This window comes from Anabrus simplex, chromosome 7 (assembly GCF_040414725.1).
Source record: "Anabrus simplex isolate iqAnaSimp1 chromosome 7, ASM4041472v1, whole genome shotgun sequence".
Classification (NCBI taxonomy): Eukaryota; Metazoa; Arthropoda; class Insecta; order Orthoptera; family Tettigoniidae; genus Anabrus; species Anabrus simplex.
This window is the reverse complement of record NC_090271.1, coordinates 213167350-213185694: the sequence shown is the minus strand read 5'-3', so window position 1 is coordinate 213185694 and position 18345 is coordinate 213167350. Positions and strand designations below refer to the sequence as shown.

The 18345-nt window shown below is 37.6% G+C and overlaps 1 protein-coding gene across 3 annotated transcripts in view; it reads left to right on the top strand.

The window, feature by feature from the left end:
- The window catches only part of LOC136877047 (transmembrane channel-like protein 7), a 69638-nt gene that overhangs the window by 35442 nt on the left and 15851 nt on the right, over positions 1-18345 (top strand). For all 3 annotated transcript variants that reach the window (XM_067150860.2, XM_067150861.2, XM_068228529.1), the window contains 2 exons: positions 3989-4126; positions 9757-9857. In XM_067150860.2, coding sequence (XP_067006961.1) covers positions 3989-4126; positions 9757-9857 — 239 coding nt within the window. The remainder of the gene's footprint in view (positions 1-3988; positions 4127-9756; positions 9858-18345) is intronic.

The following is an 18345-nucleotide window of genomic DNA, read 5'->3' as shown; positions in this document are numbered from 1 at the left end:
TCATAAATAAATAAATAAATATATACATACATACATACATAAATAAATAAATAAATAAATAAATAAATAAATAAATAAATAAATACTCCGTAGTCTTTTGAGCCCGAAGTTTGCAACTACTCCTTATTTTAATCTAAGAAAAATCGTAAGGTTTTAAAGTGGTGGAAAGGTGGAACTTCTCAAACTTACAACTTAGAATTTGCCATATATAATAATTTCACCATGGACGAAGGTGAAATTCATTTCTTGTAATACTACAGCCAACCAAGCAAAAATTCCTAATACTTTCTTGAATCTTTAAGATCATAATTGCCAAAATTAACAAAGGCATAGTTTTCTTGAAAGAGTGCAGGACCCACAAGCTCATTCCATATTTTCTAAAGTCCTCCCAAAGAAAAAAAATTGCCATCTGAGCAACACAAAGTAACCCAAAACAGCATTAGCTAAATCTGATTAAAGAATAAAGTTAGGTTTTTGTATCGAAAAAAAGCCATGTTGAATGAGAAACTGTATAGGGCTCACATGCAGGTATCCCCAACAGCTGACTCCCTTAGAATGGAGTTCATTTCAAACACACACATTAAATAAGGTGGAGAAAGTTTTATTCAAAAAAACAGGCCATTATTGATCACAAGTTAGGGGCTTGAAAAATAGTTAAAAGGAAAACAAGATCCTTCTAGATGTACAACCATTAAAGCAAATTAAACCTCCCTAATCAATAATATGTCCAGTGTTCACTTTACCGAGACCGAATTAAACATTTTGTGCAATTTTGATTTGCCTACACCGGACTGAGTGGCTGAGACGGTTGAGGTGCTGGCCTTCTGACCCCAATTGAGCAGGTTTGTTTCTGGCTTACTCCGGTGGAATTTGAAGGTGCTCAAATACTTCAGCCTTGTGTCTGTAGATTTACTGGTACCTAAAAGAACTCCTGTGGGGTGAAATGCCCGCACCTCGGCGTCTCTGAAAACTGTAAAAGTAGGTAGCAGGACGTAAAGCCAGTAACATTATTATTATTATTATTATTATTATTATTATTATTATTATTATTATTATTATTATTATTATTATTATTATTGTTCAATTGGCCTAGCCCAAATAAGAGGGAAGATCTGTTAACTTCCATAGCAGAAACACAAGCTAACATCCAAGAATTTTTGATAGATCAACAAGATGTTAAATATGAATATAAAAATAAACTCCCTAAATTTAGCTAACGGCATTAAGGAAGGGGACCCGGGGAATATTACCAAACAAAATAAGAAATTAAAAACTAAAGTATGAGAAAACAATGTCATTGTTACAAAAGCTGATAAGGGGGAAAAAAATTATAATGGACAAGGACGATTACATGTCAGAAACAGAGACCTTTTTCTCATACAGTTCATACACTGTAGTAAATAAACATCCTACAATGCAGATTGAAAAGAAATTAAAAACACTCCTGAAAAACCCATCTTTCATTTTCACTGAACAAGAGAAACAAAAATTCTTCACATGAACCCCAGTCTTCCGACAGCCCGAGCATTCCCGAAATTGCCTAAGACAAGAGTCCCCATTAGACTGATCATGAACTTCCAAAATAGTCCTACTCATAAGATCTCTAAATACATAATTTCTTAAAACAACACTACAATATCCATAGGAAGACATCCATAAGGATCCATGAGGATTTGAACCAATTTAAATTGTCACAGTTTCATATCATGTGTTCTTATGACATCAAGGACATGTACTAAAACATTCTGGTTAAAGAAACTATCAACATTATCAAAGACAATCTTTTGGCCCAAAATCATGTAAGCACACTGGAAATAGAAAATTTCATCAACATTTTTCATTTTGTTTTAAGCAACAATTACTTTACATTTAATCGCAAAATTTATCATCAAATGGGCCTTCTGATGGGAGCACCAGCCTCCATGATTTTAGCTGATGTTTTTCTGGGATGTTTTGGAAAATACTAAAATTATTGGACGAGTACAGGGCCTAGAGATCTGGTTGAGATATGTTAACACGTTTATTGTCATCCAGAACAAAAATAATAGCCATGATATTCTCCAATATCTTAATTCGTTACATAAAAACATCAAGCTCATTGTTGAGGATGAGATAAATAATTTCATAAGCTTTTTAGATGTCACTATTACGAGAGACCAAGAGAATTTCATCTATAAAATATACAGGAAATTGACACATTCACCCGTCACAATTAACTGTAACTCTATGCATCCAGCCGGGCATAAGAAAGCAGCTTATTATAGTGCAGTATTTTAAGCTTTTAAATTACCCCTTTCAAAAGATGAACGTTCCAAAGAGTTGAAATATTTACCTAATGTAGCCATATTCAATGGTTTTGATGTAAAGTTTATCAATAAAATCAAAAGTAAGGTAAAGAGGGAACTTTTTCAAACTTTACCTCTGACACAAGTAAGAAATCCAGCTTTGCTGTTTTCTCGTATCATATGGTAATTCCACAATTTTCCAAGTAGCAAACATGTTTAAAAAAAGGAAAAGTCCAAGTGGCATATTCCACCTATAATACAAATGTCAATACATTTTTTAATCACAGTAGTGCTAAACCAAAAAACTAGTTATACAGATTCAGGCATTTATAGACTTAATTGTGCTAATTGTGAGGTCTTTACATTGGACAAACCAAGCAAGACTTTGCAACTAGATATATGGAACACGTAAATGCCTGTAAACACAAAAAATTCTCTGCTATGAGTAACCACATGGAAGAGTCCGAACATACATATTCTACTGTCGGCGGCCCTGAAGATGGTTTTCCGTGGTTTCCCATTTTCACACCAGGCGAATGCTGGGGCTGTACCTTAAGGCCATAGCCGCTTCCTTCCAACTTCTGGGTCTTTCCTATCCCGTCATCGCCATAATACCTATCTGTGTCGGTGCAACGTAAAGCAATTAGTAGAACATACATATACCTCCATAGAACAAGATCTGGAGGTGAAGATAGGGTGCCTCATGAATACAGTGGAGAACCTATTTATTTTCCTGGACAAGTTCTGTAATAATAAACATAATATAACGACAACATAGAAAATAGGGAATCCTTTATTTGATTTAATACCTTCCTTATTAAACCTACCCGTCGTCATTAACAAAATAGGTTACAGAAGGAAGAATTTTCCCCCACTTAGACGGAACATTTCTCCTCCACCTCCTGCAGTTGTTGTTCCCCCTCCGTCCACCATGCATGCAGACCTTGCTGGCACACACAGATACAACACTAGTAGGAAAGCAGCTTTGAGCGCAGTAGGAGGCGTGCCATGAGTCAGCTGTGAAAGTATCAGGTGGTGAGTAAACTCAAGGTCTTATTAAACAGCCAGATCACTTTCATTATCGAGCTTCAAAATTTTGTTCTTTCCACGTGTGAAATGAGGATCATCAGTTGGTGGCAATATTCCCTGAGGAGCCAGACAAGGTCCATTATACATTACAGTAACTAACTGTTGTCACTGAGACATGTTCGAGATGAGAGCATCGGGCGAGTTGGCCTTGCGGTTAGGGGCACGCAGCTGTGAGCTTGCATCCGGGAGATAGCGGGTTCGAACCCCACTGTCGGCAGCCCTGAAGATGGTTTTCCATGGTTTCCCATTTTCACACCAGGCAAATGCTGGGGCTGTACCTTAATTAAGGCCACAGCCGCTTCCTTACCACCCCTAGGCCTTTCCTATCCCATTCTCGCCGTAAGACCTATCTGTGTCGGTGCAATGTAAAGCAATTTCTAAAAAAAGAGAGATGAGAGTAGCTAGGTGGTAATGTCTTATGTCAGTGATGAACTGCTGTCTACGTTGTGCATAGAGTAGATTGTACAAAATAAATTAGTCAAATAAAAATTATTTTGTTAGAGTAGAATTTTGTGTTGTTATTTCCTATGTTAGCATTAGTATAAGATTTGTTTATGGAACATTTTCCTTAGGTGACCAGATTAAATTCTTTTTTTGTGTTGGAATGTTTACAGCTACTGCCAAGCGGGTTCGAGGTGATGTTAAACCGACTCTCCGCAGACGTACATCTACTCGTTCTCGCTATCATAGCACATCTAGACGTACATCAACAGCACATGATGTTCATGTTGCCATGATGCCAGATTTATCAGGTAATCAGTTGTATGTGACTTTTGGATTTGGAAAACATGTTAGATGATTTCTCTCACCATTCAAAAATCAAATAATTTTCCAAAACAGTGACTGGTTTGATACAGTTCCTTTTGCTACCCTATCATTTGCTAACGTAATAATTTTTCCATCTACTCATCATGGCATCCTGGTACCATTCTTCACCCCTTCATTTCCCTCAAAAAAACAACTGAAGAATATTGTATATTTCATTGAAGTGTATGTTAACAAGTTCTGTCATTGTAAGAAAGGTTAACAATGAGTTCTGTTACGGTTCTCTAAGGTGACTCAAGTATGCATCCTTGTTTATAGTGTTGCAGTCGCTTAAGTGCGGCCAGTATCCAGTAATCGGGAGATAGTGGGTTCGAGCCCCACTGTCGGCAGCCCTGAAGATGGTTTTCCATGGTTTCCCATTTTCACACCAGGCAAATGCCGGGGTTGTACCTTAATTAAGGCCACGGCCGCTTCCTTCCACTTCCTAGGCTTTTCCTATCCCATCGTCGCCATAAGATATATCTGTGTTGGTGCGACGTAAAGCAAGTAGCAAAAAAAAAAAAAAAAAAAAAAAAAAGTTTATAGTGTGTCCTGTGATTTTGGCATTTTAAATTACAGAACTCCATTTTCTGAATGCACTATTATCTTTTCCATTGAGTTTATTCAGTATGCAGCATTCTTCAAAACTCCACTAGTACTGTCATCATGTATAGTAATATGAGAGACACTCCTGTTTATGTGGCATATTATAATACTGGTGAATAATCTCATCATGAGATAAAAGTCCAAGAAAGAAATGTTAAAATATCTTTCTTATGCAATACTCATGTATTAATGTTACATCTCCAAAGAACCCAAGAATTTGTCAGTAACATATGACACAGACCACAAGATCAACATCACTACCATCATACAGGGCCATGGAGAATGTACATATATTATCAGCATAAAAGTTAACATGTAACACAGAAGCACCCACAGGGAGTATTACTCTACAGTATAGCAGAGACATCAACCAAGGACGAGCACCCACCAAAACAGAAGTTGTGAAGGCAATCAAGGATCTCAAGAACAACAAAGCGGCAGGTAATGATGGTATATGCACCGAGGAGATCAAATGGGGTGGTCCTGCAATGGAAGAAAGTATGTACAGAATAATAATGGACATCTGGATAAATAAGAAGATAACCTAGCGACTGGAAAGAAGCCATAATTATACCAGTACATAAGAAAGGAGACAAAAGAATACTGGATAACTACAGAGGTATTTCACTGCTAAATATTGGGTACAAGATACTCTCGAGATTATTGCTGAACAGAGTGGAAGCACAGCTTGAATCGACCATAGGAGAATACCCAGGGTGGTTTCCGGAAAGGGAGAAACTGCGTAGAACAGATCTTTGGACTCAAGAGAATCATAGAACACAGACACAGGAAAGGAAAAGACACAATAGTTACATGTGTAGACTTCGCAGAAGCCTACGATTCAATAGACAGGAACACACTACTGAACATCCTACGCGACAGAGGATTGGATTCTACGACACATGGATTGGTGGGGGAAACATTGAAGGATACAACTGCTAGAGTAAGATACCGGAGTATGTTGTCAGACAGCTTTGAAATTGACAGGAGTCTGACAAGGGGATGGGCTGTCGCCAATATTATTTAGCCTAGTTTTGGATGAAGTGGTGAAGCAGTGGAGACTGTTGAATAGAACCGTGGGAATTGAAGGTGTACAGATTGGATATAAGATCAAAAACAATGTCATAGTGGATTGCCTTGCCTTCGCAGATGATATGGTGTTGTTACATGAGAAGGAAGAAGCAAAGTTGGCACTAGCAAATCTAGCAGAGACTGCAGCAAAGGTTGGTCTGAAAATAGCCTACAACAAGATGAAGGTACTGAATATGAAGACCGATTGGAATGTAAAAGGCCAAGTGGTAGAGAGAGTTGACAGCTTCCGGTACCTAGGTGAGAACATCACGGGTAAAGTACAAAGCAACAAAAGTACCACAGACAGAGCTCAACTGCTGCTGGAACTACGATATGCAGCCATGACTACATATGGAAAGAAGAACCTCTCGAGGAACACCAAACTGCGACACTACATGATAACCATCAGGAATGCTGCATTATATGCAACTGAAACGCTGACATTGGGCAAGAGAGCTTGCATACAATTGGAGAAGGAGGAAAGAAGAATCTTGAGACATATATGGGGCACCAAAAAGCAAGGTGAAATCTGGGTACACAGATCAAGGCAGGAACTATATGCGAGTATAGAACCAATCTCGAGTGTGATAAGAAAGAGAAGGTTAGGATTTGTTGGACATCTCATGAGGATGGATGACAGTAGGCTGACGAAGATATGGAATGCAACCTGCTTAACTGGAAATAAGTGGATGAAGGAAGTCAGAGAAGATTGGGAGACTATTGGCATAAAGGAAAAATATTCACTGATGACAGTACAGGATAGGTCCAAATACAAAAAGCTCGTGGAAGGTCACAGATAGACAGACACCAGGATCCAGATTCAGATCACGGAAGCCGAGAGAAAGAGGAGGAGTGAGAGAATGAAGAGGTATTGGGAAGAAAGAAGACTTACCAGGATCCAGATTCAGATCACAGAAGCCGAGAGAAAGAGGAGGAGTGAGAGAATGAAGAGGTATTGGGAAGAAAGAAGACTTACTGAACAAGTCACTCATGATCCTCAGGGGTTGTAACGAACCTAATAATAGTAACATATTAACATCAAATAAATAAACATAGTGGAAAGAAACTTAGGGGACTATGAGCCAGAACAAAAAGAAAAGGTTTTGTTCAGGAGTCATTCTTGAGCATTCCTCTTCTTTGTTGATATAGAAAGAGCTGAATGAGAAGAAAGTTGGATAAATAAAAGAAAAGATGAAACAAAATGATTGTACAAATGGTGGAAGACAATATGAGACAATTATTGATGATTAAAAGGAATTCGATGCATTAAGTAATGGAAACAGAAGAAAACAAATACTGTACTTGCTTGCTTTCATTGTCCATGTGAAATGCAGTATTTCTAAAGTTCAGCCAATGAAACAGTCTTTTCTTTTGTCTCCAAGATTTGTGCAATGTTTAATTCTCCTGCAAACCAAGCAATGTGCTTAGTCCTAGATGTCTTCACATTGACACTCAGGACCATTTCCTGCTAAAAGGAAACCCCACCCCTGAAGGTTCATCTTGCAGCTCAAAACTCCGGTTCTAAGTCTGTTAGCTCTTCTTTAACTTCTAAGCCTGGGATATTTAGTTTATATACCCATCTATTGAGACAGTTATTTTCTGGGAATTCTTGGAGAGCTTCAGATCTGGTGAAGAAACTCTTCCTGGACCACAACTGGCATTTGTGAGGATGTTGGTTATAGTGTGTGGCATGGATCTTCCATTTGCTTCTTATGTTTGGCAGCAGCTATCACTTTCGTTTGTATATCAGCAGCTGCAATTTCAATAACTTGATCGAGTTTCTGAATTACAAGATATTAGAATCATTCCATATTGATGGTTTTCCTTTATAAAGAAAAAAAATTAAATGTATCCTCCTAATTCAATGTATTGTGAAGAGTTTATGAATAGCTGTTGGTTTAAGACATCCTGTGATAATGCGGGCAGTTTCATGTATGGCAACCAAGTGAGTTGGCTGTGCGGTTAGGGGTGCACAGTTGTGAGCTTGCATTCGGGAGATAATTAGGTTCTGAACCTCCACTGTCGGCAGCCCTGAAGATGATTTTCCGTGGTTTCCCATTTTCACTCCAGGCAAATGCTGGGGCTGTGCCTTAATTAAGGCCATGGCCGTTTCCTTTCCACTCCTGGCCCATCATATCAAAATCACTTTATTTGCAGATGAGGTGTCTACCTTAGTGGCAAATGATACACAAAAATACATCATTATCAAGCACTAAATTTTAAGTTAAAAAGAAGAAAAGGACATTTTCCAAAAATACAGTATTAATACAATGTACACTAAACACAGCTCATCCTTAATAAATTTATACCGAGCTCGATAGCTGCATTCGCTTAAGTGCGGCCAGTATCCAGTATTCGGGAGATAGTAGGTTCGAATCCCACTGTCGGCAGCCCTGAAAATGGTTTTCCGTGGTTTCCCATTTTCACACCAGGCAAATGCTGGGGCTGTACCTTAATTAAGGCCACGGCCGCTTCCTTCCCACTCGTAGCCCTTTCCTGTCCCATCGTCGCCAAAAGACCTATCTGTGTCGGTGCGACGTAAAGCAACTAATAAATTTATATTATTTACAAAATTCTACTCATAACATCTTCTGCACTTACACACAAAATCAAATCATATACAGTATGTGAATAACTTCAAACAATACTATACACTCTATAAGATTTAAATTTACATTGCATTTAAAATTTTTTTTAACCCATTTTGGTACCTAACATGCATAACTACCTGCTGCGTCTTAACCAGAGCCCCTTTTGCCACTGCTTTTCAGAGTTTCTAAAGGGCCTTCATAGCTACTGTAGTGGTCCCAGGGCCCTCAACGTCCACACCCCTACAGGCAGTCCCCTATTTCGGCTGTTGAGTCTCCATAGACCAGGGGATGGAATTAATTTATTCACAAAAATTCTTTATGTACAATAACCTGCACGGGTCGAATACCCTCTAACATTTCATTTCTTTTCTCTCTTACTGTGTATTTTCTTGAATATCTGTACAGATTTTGGAAAAGGATCAGACACTTCCCCAGGGAAATTGTTCCACTTCTTCACGCCCTTCTGCTAAAATCTCGTCTAATTTCATACTTGTGGTCAGCCCTGCCGATGTAATTACAATATTTTCCAATTTAAGCCTCTCACGGATTTCCCCCCATGCTTCCTCTCCAGTATAGGCTCTATATAATCCTATAAGTCTGGTTTTCTCCCTTCTCTTATTTAAAGTTTCCCACCCAAGTTTCTCTAACATTTCTTCTGAAATCCCCTGTTACAAATCTTGCTGCCTTTCTGTGCACACCATCTATTTTCTTTATTAGGTATTCCTGGTGAGGATCCCAAACACTGTTTGCATATTCCAATAATAGACGAACCATACATAAGTAACATTTCTCTTTTAATTCTTTGTAGCATCCTCTAAGTAGCCTCATTATAACATGTAACGATCTGTATGCTTTCCCAACAATGACAGCAACATTTATCCCATTGTCACCATAAGATCTATCTATATCGGTGCAACGTAAAGCAACTTGTAAAATAACAAAACATTTCTTACAACATCTATGCAGTTTATGTGAGCTGATGCATTCCAGACAGGAGTTGTGTACTCTCCTGCTGATATGCACAGGCACAGTACTAACGTGAAAACAGGGAACAAATTCAACTCCAACATCTTCATACACTTAATTACTTAGATTACACAGTTATATTTATTATTATGATTTTTATTATTATTATAATTATTCTTAATTAGGTCACTCGGTTAATCGCAATATGCGTGGATTGTGAGGTGACTTACCATACTACCATACTTCACATTGTGTTTGGTGAACAGACTTTGCTGATCATGTGAGTGAGCATGGTATGTCAAAGTATACTGCCTTTAATATATAATCATTCAAATTATTTCCAGAAAACCTGTCAAATGAAGAAAGAACATGGGAGGAAATTATGCAAATCAAGGCAATGCCTGTGAGCATGGCACAGAAGAAGGAAATGAAGTCCAAGCTTCAGGTGAGAATTAGATAGAAGAGGGGCACAATAGCCTAGTGACTTTGTCACTGGCTTCTGACCAAAGTGGCTGTAGTTTGAATCTGGACTAAAGCATGTGGGATTTTTAAAATGAGAAATAATATTTCTGTGGGTTTGATTCCATGTGAAATTGGTGGTTCTGTGTCTATGATTCAAATAAATATTGAAGTTTAATTATTCCACCTATTCAATACATAAAAAGAGATTTTAATAAAGAATTAAATCTGTACATAAAATTACAGGGACATGTTTTGCCCTTTAATTAAGGGCATCTTCAGCCTTAATCTCAATCTGAAAGATAATTAATCAGGTACCTAATTGTAATTAAATTACATATGAATGTGAAGATGATGTTGGAAATATGCTTCAAATGGTGAGCGAAATGGTTGACAATAGTTACGATATTTTTATAATGAAGCCTTAATAAAGTATAATATACAAATAGTCATAAATTTATGAATGTCCTTGTTTAAAAATTGGTAACAAATTGTGTACTGGTAGTTTTATAAGAACGTAGAGAGCTCCAACTCTTCTTTACATCAACCAATTTCAACATTAATAAAGAGACTTCAAACCAAATTTCCCTTTCGACTCTATACAAGAGGCTACAGTTGCTCCTTCCAGCTAATATTTAACACAGCTACTTACCATCAAGCACTCTTCTTCACTCGTGCTTCTAGAAGACTGCAGTTTCATCTCTTCACACAAGAGTTACAACAGTCTAACAATTTTTTATATTATTATAAACCCCACTTGAAGTGTTTAAACTCCACTTGGAGTTTTTACTACATTCTTCATCATTATCCTGATGTTTGAACTGTTTAACACCTCATAAATTTTCTCTAACGCCCTCAACCTTGAAAAGGCCCCGCTTTACTTGTTTCAACGTAACAATTTATTATAAACCTCACTTGAAGTGAGCAATGGAAACATCTCTTTACTAGCTTTATTGTGTATTAATACTCTATTTGGAATTATCAACTACATTTTTATTATTATTGTGACATTCGATCTGTTTAAGATCCAAAAGTTTTCTCTAACGCCCTCAACGTCCAGAGGACGCCACTTTACAAAATTTACGTTCTTATAAAACTACCAGTATACAATTTGTTACCAATTTTTAAACAAGGACATTTACAAATTTACGACTATTTGTATATTAGACTTCATTAAGGCTTCATTATAAGAATATCATAACTATTGTCAACCATTTCGCTCACCATTTGTAATATATTTCCAACATCATCTTCACATTCATATGTAATTTAATTACAATCAGGTACCTGATTAATTATCTTTCAGATTGAGATTAAGGCTGAAGATGCCCTTAATTAAAGGGCGAAACATGTCCCTATAATTTTATTTACAGATTTAATTCTTTATTAAAATCTCTTTTTATGTATTGAATAGGTGGAATGATTAAACTTTAATATTTATTTGACTTCATTGTACATTTCAATACGGACCAAAATATGAGAATTGTAACATGTAATCTGTGTCTATGGTTGCAGTATTGTCACTTAAATCTGTGAAATAACTTTCGTTAATCACATGTGCTTAAACTTTTTTCCTCTTATTTGTGTGTTTAATAAATGTTCCAAATATGTTGGAATTTCCTGTATTTAACTTAAATAGTTAGGTATAACTTGGCCCCTTTTATGGAGTTAAAAAATATTTCAATTAATATGATATTATTCATCACTAGTTCATAAATGACCTAGTAAGTGGTGCTGAGACAGTCAGGGTACCAGTTTCATTGGAATGAGACCTTCACCAGGATTACTTGATTAGAGAACTCAAAAAGATCCAGAGAAATGCAGTGCAATTTGTTCTAGGTGATTTCCGACAAAAGAGTAACGTGATAACATTTAAGTATTACAATATCGATACAGAATGAAGTGGATAGTATGTAATAAGAGTAACGTTACAAAAATGTTGCAAAGTTTGTGTTAGGGAGACATGGGAGAAAGGTGACTAGCTGCTCAACTAAAGGCTGATCTCCACTGATTAACATTTAACAGCATCTTAAATGTTAACTGGTGACACCATCAACATGTTAAATGTTGAATACTGTTTCATTTAACATTGTGTCCACACTTAATAAACATGTTAAACTTGACTTCACTGGGCAAGTTAGCCGTGCGGTTAGAGGCGTGTGGCTTAGAGTTTGCATCCAGGAGATAGTGGGTTCGAATCCCACTGTTAGCAGCCCTGAAGATGGTTTTCCATGGTTTCCCATTTTCACAGCAGGCAAATGCTGGGGCTGTATCCTGATTAAGGCCACGGCCGCTCCCTTCTAACTCCTAGGCCTTTCCTATCCCATCGTCGCCATAAGACCTATCTATGTCGGTGCAACGTAAAGCCACTAGCAAAAAAAATAAAATAAATAAACTTGACTTTCTTTCTCTATATACAGATAGTTCATTATATCAATTTGTGGTAATACATTTAGGTGGTGTCTAGTATTTTCAAACAAGGACAATGGACTAAGATGAAGAGGATTACCGGGCGAGTTGGCCATGCGGTTAGGGGCACGCGGCTGTGAGCTTGCATCCGGGAAGTAGTGGGTTTGAATCCCACTGTCGGCAGCCCTGAAGATGGTTTTCCGTGGTTTCCCATTTTCACACCAGGCAAATGCTGGGGCTGTACCTTAATTAAGGCCATGGCTGCTTCCTTCAAAATCCTAGGCCTTTCCTATCTCATCGTCGCCATAAGACTTTTTTTATTTTTTTAAATTTCTAAACTTCCAAAAATCATTGAAAATAATTTAAGTAAACATAGTTCTCTTAGTAAACTAGAAATACAAAATTTCATCCAGCTTCTAAAACTGGTCATCAACAATAACTTCTTTCTTTTCGACAAAATTATATATCAACAGAATGGACTGGCGATGGGATCACCTTCATCAGGAATTTTGGCTAATATCAATTTAGATAACTTAGAACATACAAAAATCAATAATAACAACTTTCCAAATATTCTCATATGGGCCAGATATGTGGACAACGCATTCGTCATTATGGGTGAATTAATCAAGAACGCGGACTCCACTCTTCAAGACTTGAATAGTATTGACCCATACATTAAATTCACACTAGAGTCAGAAATCAATTAAGCAATCAATTTTCTAGATATAACCATTATTAGAAATATATCTGGCCTGTCTTACAAATTATACAGGAAACCTATACAAACTGCTAACACTATCCATAAAGATTCCATACATCCCATAATGCACAAACCTGCAGCATACAATATCGAGCTTTTGCCGTACCCATGGCAAAGAAAGATCTTAATAACAAACTTAACACCATAAGGGCAATTGCCAAGTTCAGTGGGTACAACAGGCCGTTTTTAGAACAAATAATAAACAAATATAGGTACCGGCCTAAAACCAAACTCGTAAAAGAAAAAAAGAAAAACTCCTATTTCAACAACCTTCACTTACAATAACGACGTCCACAAAATCACCAACCTTTTCCAGAAACACAATGTAAGAATTTTATTCAAAACTAACAATAGAACCTCTGAAATTTTACACAACTCTGCATCAATCAATACCCCCAGTATCTACTCCAAAGCTGGAATATATAGACTAAAATGTAAGGAATGCAATAGCTCTTACGTAGGTCAAACAGGACGCAGCTTCTTGATCAGATATTTAGAACATGTCAATGCGATGAGGCACAATAAGTTCTCCGCCATGGGTATACATATGCACGACACTTATCACAAATTTACCGACATTGAACAAGATATGGAAGTTCTTCAAACAGCAAACAAGGGACCCATCATGAATATTATTGAAAGTTGTTACATCAACTGCGATCAATACTTCAACCCCAATTATACTTTAAACGAAATTTACGAGAAACACAATATCCTTTTCGATCTTTTAATCAATTGGCTTAAAAATACCAAACTATCGAAAAACAGTTCGATTTTCCAAGTAATCCGGAATACACACTACTGTCAATTACCCCCACTACCCCATCCTTCCGCCCCTTCCATTCCTATGGGAATCAACATCTATATCATCCGTCCTTCCCCTCGCCACCTTTACCACTGCCCACACACTTCATCCGGCTCCGTCTGTGTAACAACACGTTCAACATGCTGCTCAGGGTGAGTCAGTCATCATGCAATGATCCTAATGATTCTAGTAACTTCCATACATTGCTTCCAACGTCTAACTTGGCTATTTTCTCCTCAAGTTTAAATTGAAGTGGGAATTTATCTTTATTTACATCACAATCTTACATGATCAAAATAAACTTCCCCGTAACCACTTAATATCAAGAGAATAAATGCCACTGACATAGACAGCATTCAACAGCACAAATTCACTTATCCCGGATGTACACAGACTGAACTATGTAACGAACAGCCGGAATTTTAAGAATTTTACATTGCAGCAATCAATTGTAACATAATTTTAACTTATCTCATGTATCACTACAGTAATTGTATTTTATAATGTGTTAAAATGTGTTTTAAATGTTTAAGGAATATATATATATTGTTTAATTTGTACTTAAGGCTGATAATGGCACATAGATGCCGAAACTAGTACCATTTGACCATTTGACATGTTGATTGAATTACAAAAAAATGTCATTGTATTAAATAGGTGGACCTTGAAAGAATTGAATTTACTATAAGATATCTGTATCGGTGTGACGTAAAAAAAGAAACATGAAGAGGATTTGGCCTTTGTTATGGCCACTGTTGCTTCTTGTTGTGATTTAGAAATGCAGTTTTATTAGGCGTATTTCCTCCCCTCATCCTGCTCATTACTTCAAAAGCAAACCACGTTGAATTATAAACTTCGTCCGCTCCTGCCCTGACTTCCAACTTTTCTGAACTTTTTGCAATTCTCGATTGTACTGGGAGCGGAGGTACGCTCAAAGAGAATGAGTGTTGCGGAGTGTTGAAACTATAATCCTACTTTACAAGAAGCATGTCGTTTGTGTCGTTTAGGCTATCTGTTGGTATGGAAACAGCATGGAAGTTGTCGAAGCTGTGCCGACATCTCACGAACAACGAATTGACTTGACATGTTTTCCGCTTGGAGTGGAAAACACGCCAACATGTTAAAAGTGTTAACCTCAACATTCTGAGTTAACATATAAATGAATAAACTTCATTGTTTGTCCGTATTAAACCAAGATTTCAACGTTTTATTATAATTGCCGTTGATAAACTTATGATTGTCAATTTTTCTACAAACTTCTATCAGCTGATGATGATGCAGTAGGGCGTCGAAACTTGTACTGGTTGAAAAATGTATGTTGTAATTACATCTACGCAACAAATTTTATGTATTGAATAAGGTGGACCCAAAAATTATAATAAAACGTTGTAATTCTGAGTTAACATGCAAAGTCAATTGGAAGACACAATCATAATATACATGTCAATTCTAACATGTTAAATTTAACATGTTGGTGTTAAATGTTAATCAGTGGAGACCAGCATTAAGCAGTATGTTCCAAGCTGTCAGTAGCTCAGATTTAAAGACCAGGATAGTAAGTTCATCAGCTTCAACCATAAATCATGATCCTGTATTTATGTTTGTAGAGATTGTTATTAACACCATTAAGGTTTTCATTGCAGTGGTATACAGACCACCTCATCAGGGGCGGGAAGCATGGGAGACTTAGAAGACAGCCTAACGAGACTTATGTCACTTTACAAGCACGTACTTGGTTTTGAAGACTTCAACATTAACCTTCTGTTTCACACCATTGATAAAGTGAAATTAATAAACACTTTCACGTCTTCTGATATACCTGTATTGCCTCTTGAACCAACTACTGTAATAATGTTAATACCTCAATTTTAACCACAGATACATTGATGGACCTTATGATAATGAATAATTCACAAAAAATTCTCAGACGTGGCCGAATACCAGTCCCAGATGCATGACCTTATTTACTTAGCTTATTCATTACATGTACTTTTATTCCAACCAAAATTTATAACTTACATACATACATTATCATTATAGACTGTTATGCCTTTCAGCGTTCAGTCTGCAAGCCTCTGAGAATTTACTAAACGTCGCCACAATCCTCGATTTGCAACTAGTGTTGTGGCCTCATTTAGTTCTATACCTCTTATCTTTAAATCGTTAGAAACCGAGTCTAACCATCGTCGTCTTGGTCTCCCTCTACTTCTCTTACCCTCCATAACAGAGTCCATTATTCTCCTAGGTAACCTATCCTCCTCCATTCGCCTCGCATGACCACACCACCAAAGCCGGTTTATGCGTACAGCTTCAGCCATCGAGTTAATTTCTAAATTAGCCTTTATCTCCTCATTCTGAGTACCCTCCTGCCATTGTTCCCACCTGTTTGTACCAGCAATCATTCTTGCTACTTTTATGTCTGTTACTTCTGACTTATGAATAAGATATCCTGAGTCCACCCAGCTTTCGCTCCCGTAAAGCAAAGTTGGTCTGAACACAGACCGATGTAAAGATAGTTTCGTCTGGGAGCTGACTTCCTTCTTACAGAATACTGCTGATCGCAACTGCGAGCTCACTGCATTAGCTTTACTACATCTTGATTCAATCTCACTTACTATATTACCATCCTGGGAGAACACACAACCTAAATACTTGAAATTATCGACCTGTTCTAGCTTTGTATCACCAATCTGACATTCAATTCTGTTGAATTTCTTACCTATTGACATCAATTTAGTCTTCGAGAGGCTAATTTTCATACCATACTCATTGCACCTATTTTCAAGTTCCAAGATATTAGACTGCAGGCTTTCGGCACAGTCTGCCATTAAGACCAAGTCGTCAGCATAGGCCAAACTGCTTACTACATTTCCACCTAACTGAATCCCTCCCTGCCATTTTATACCTTTCAGCAGATGATCCATGTAAACTACGAACAGCAAAGGTGAAAGATTACAGCCTTGTCTAACTCCTGTAAGTACCCTGAACCAAGAACTCATTCTACCATCAATTCTCACTGAAGCCCAGTTGTCAACATAAATGCCTTTGATTGATTTTAATAATCTACCTTTAATTCCATAGTCCCCCAGTATGGCGAACATCATTTCCCTCGGTACCCTGTCATGCTTTCTCTAGATCTACGAAACATAAACACAACTGCCTATTCCTCTCGTAGCATTTTTCAGTTACCTGGTGCAGACTGAAAATCTGATCCTGACAGCCTCTCTGTGGTCTGAAACCACACTGGTTTTCATCCAACTTCCTCTCAACGACTGATCGCACCCTCCCTTCCAAGATGCCAGTGAATACTTTGCCTGGTATACTAATCAATGAGATACCTCGATAGTTGTTGCAATCCTTCCTGTTTCCTTGCTTATAGATAGGTGCAATTACTGCCTTTGTCCAATCTGAAGGTACCTTACCAACACTCCACGCTAATTTTACTACTCTATACTTCACCATTTCAGGTCGAATTTCATCTATTCCTGCTGCCTTATGACAATGGAGTTTATTTACTATGCTTTCCACTTCATTTTCCTCCTCCCCATGAGCTTGCCTGTTTGCAACACCACCATGATGATTCCCTTTTACATTGAGAAGATGTTCAAAATATTCCCTCCACCTCTCCAGTGATTCCCTGGGGTCTATTATGAGTTCACCTGAATTACTCAAAACACTGTTCATTTCCTTTTTCCCTCCCTTCCTAAGATTTTTTATTACTGTCCAGAAAGGTTTCCCTGCTGCTTGACCTAACCTTTCCAGGTTATTACCAAAATCTTCCCATGACTTCTTTTTGGATTCAACAACTATTTGTTTCACCCTGTTTCTTTCATCTACGTACAAATCCCTGTCTGCCTCGGCCCTTGTTTGTAGCCATTTCTGATAAGCCTTCTTTTTACGTTTACAAGCTGCTCTCACTTCATCATTCCACCAAGATGTTCGCCTTTTCCCATCTTTACACACAGTTGTTCCTAGGCATTCCCTTGCTGTTTCTACTACAGCATCCCTGTATGCCACCCATTCTCTTTCTATATCCTGAACCTGCTTACTGTCTACTGTTCGAAACTTCTCACTAATCATATCCATGTACTTCTGTCTAATTTCCTCGTCCTGGAGATTTTCTACCCTTATTCGTTTGCAGACAGATTTCACTTTCTCTACCCTAGGCCTAGAGATACTTAGTTCACTACAGATCAGATAGTGGTCTGTATCATCGAAAAATCCCCGAAAAACTCTTACATTCCTGACAGATTTCCTGAATTCAAAGTCTGTTAAGATATAGTCTATTATGAATCTGGTACCCCTAGCCTCCCATGTGTAGCGGTGAATAGCCTTATGCTTGAAGAATGTATTCGTAACAGCTAAACCCATACTAGCACAGAAGTCCAGCAAACGCTTCCCATTCCCATTAGCTTCCATATCTTCCCCACATTTACCAATCACCCTTTTGTATACTTTAGTTCTATTCCCAACTCTCGGATTGAAATCGCCCATTAG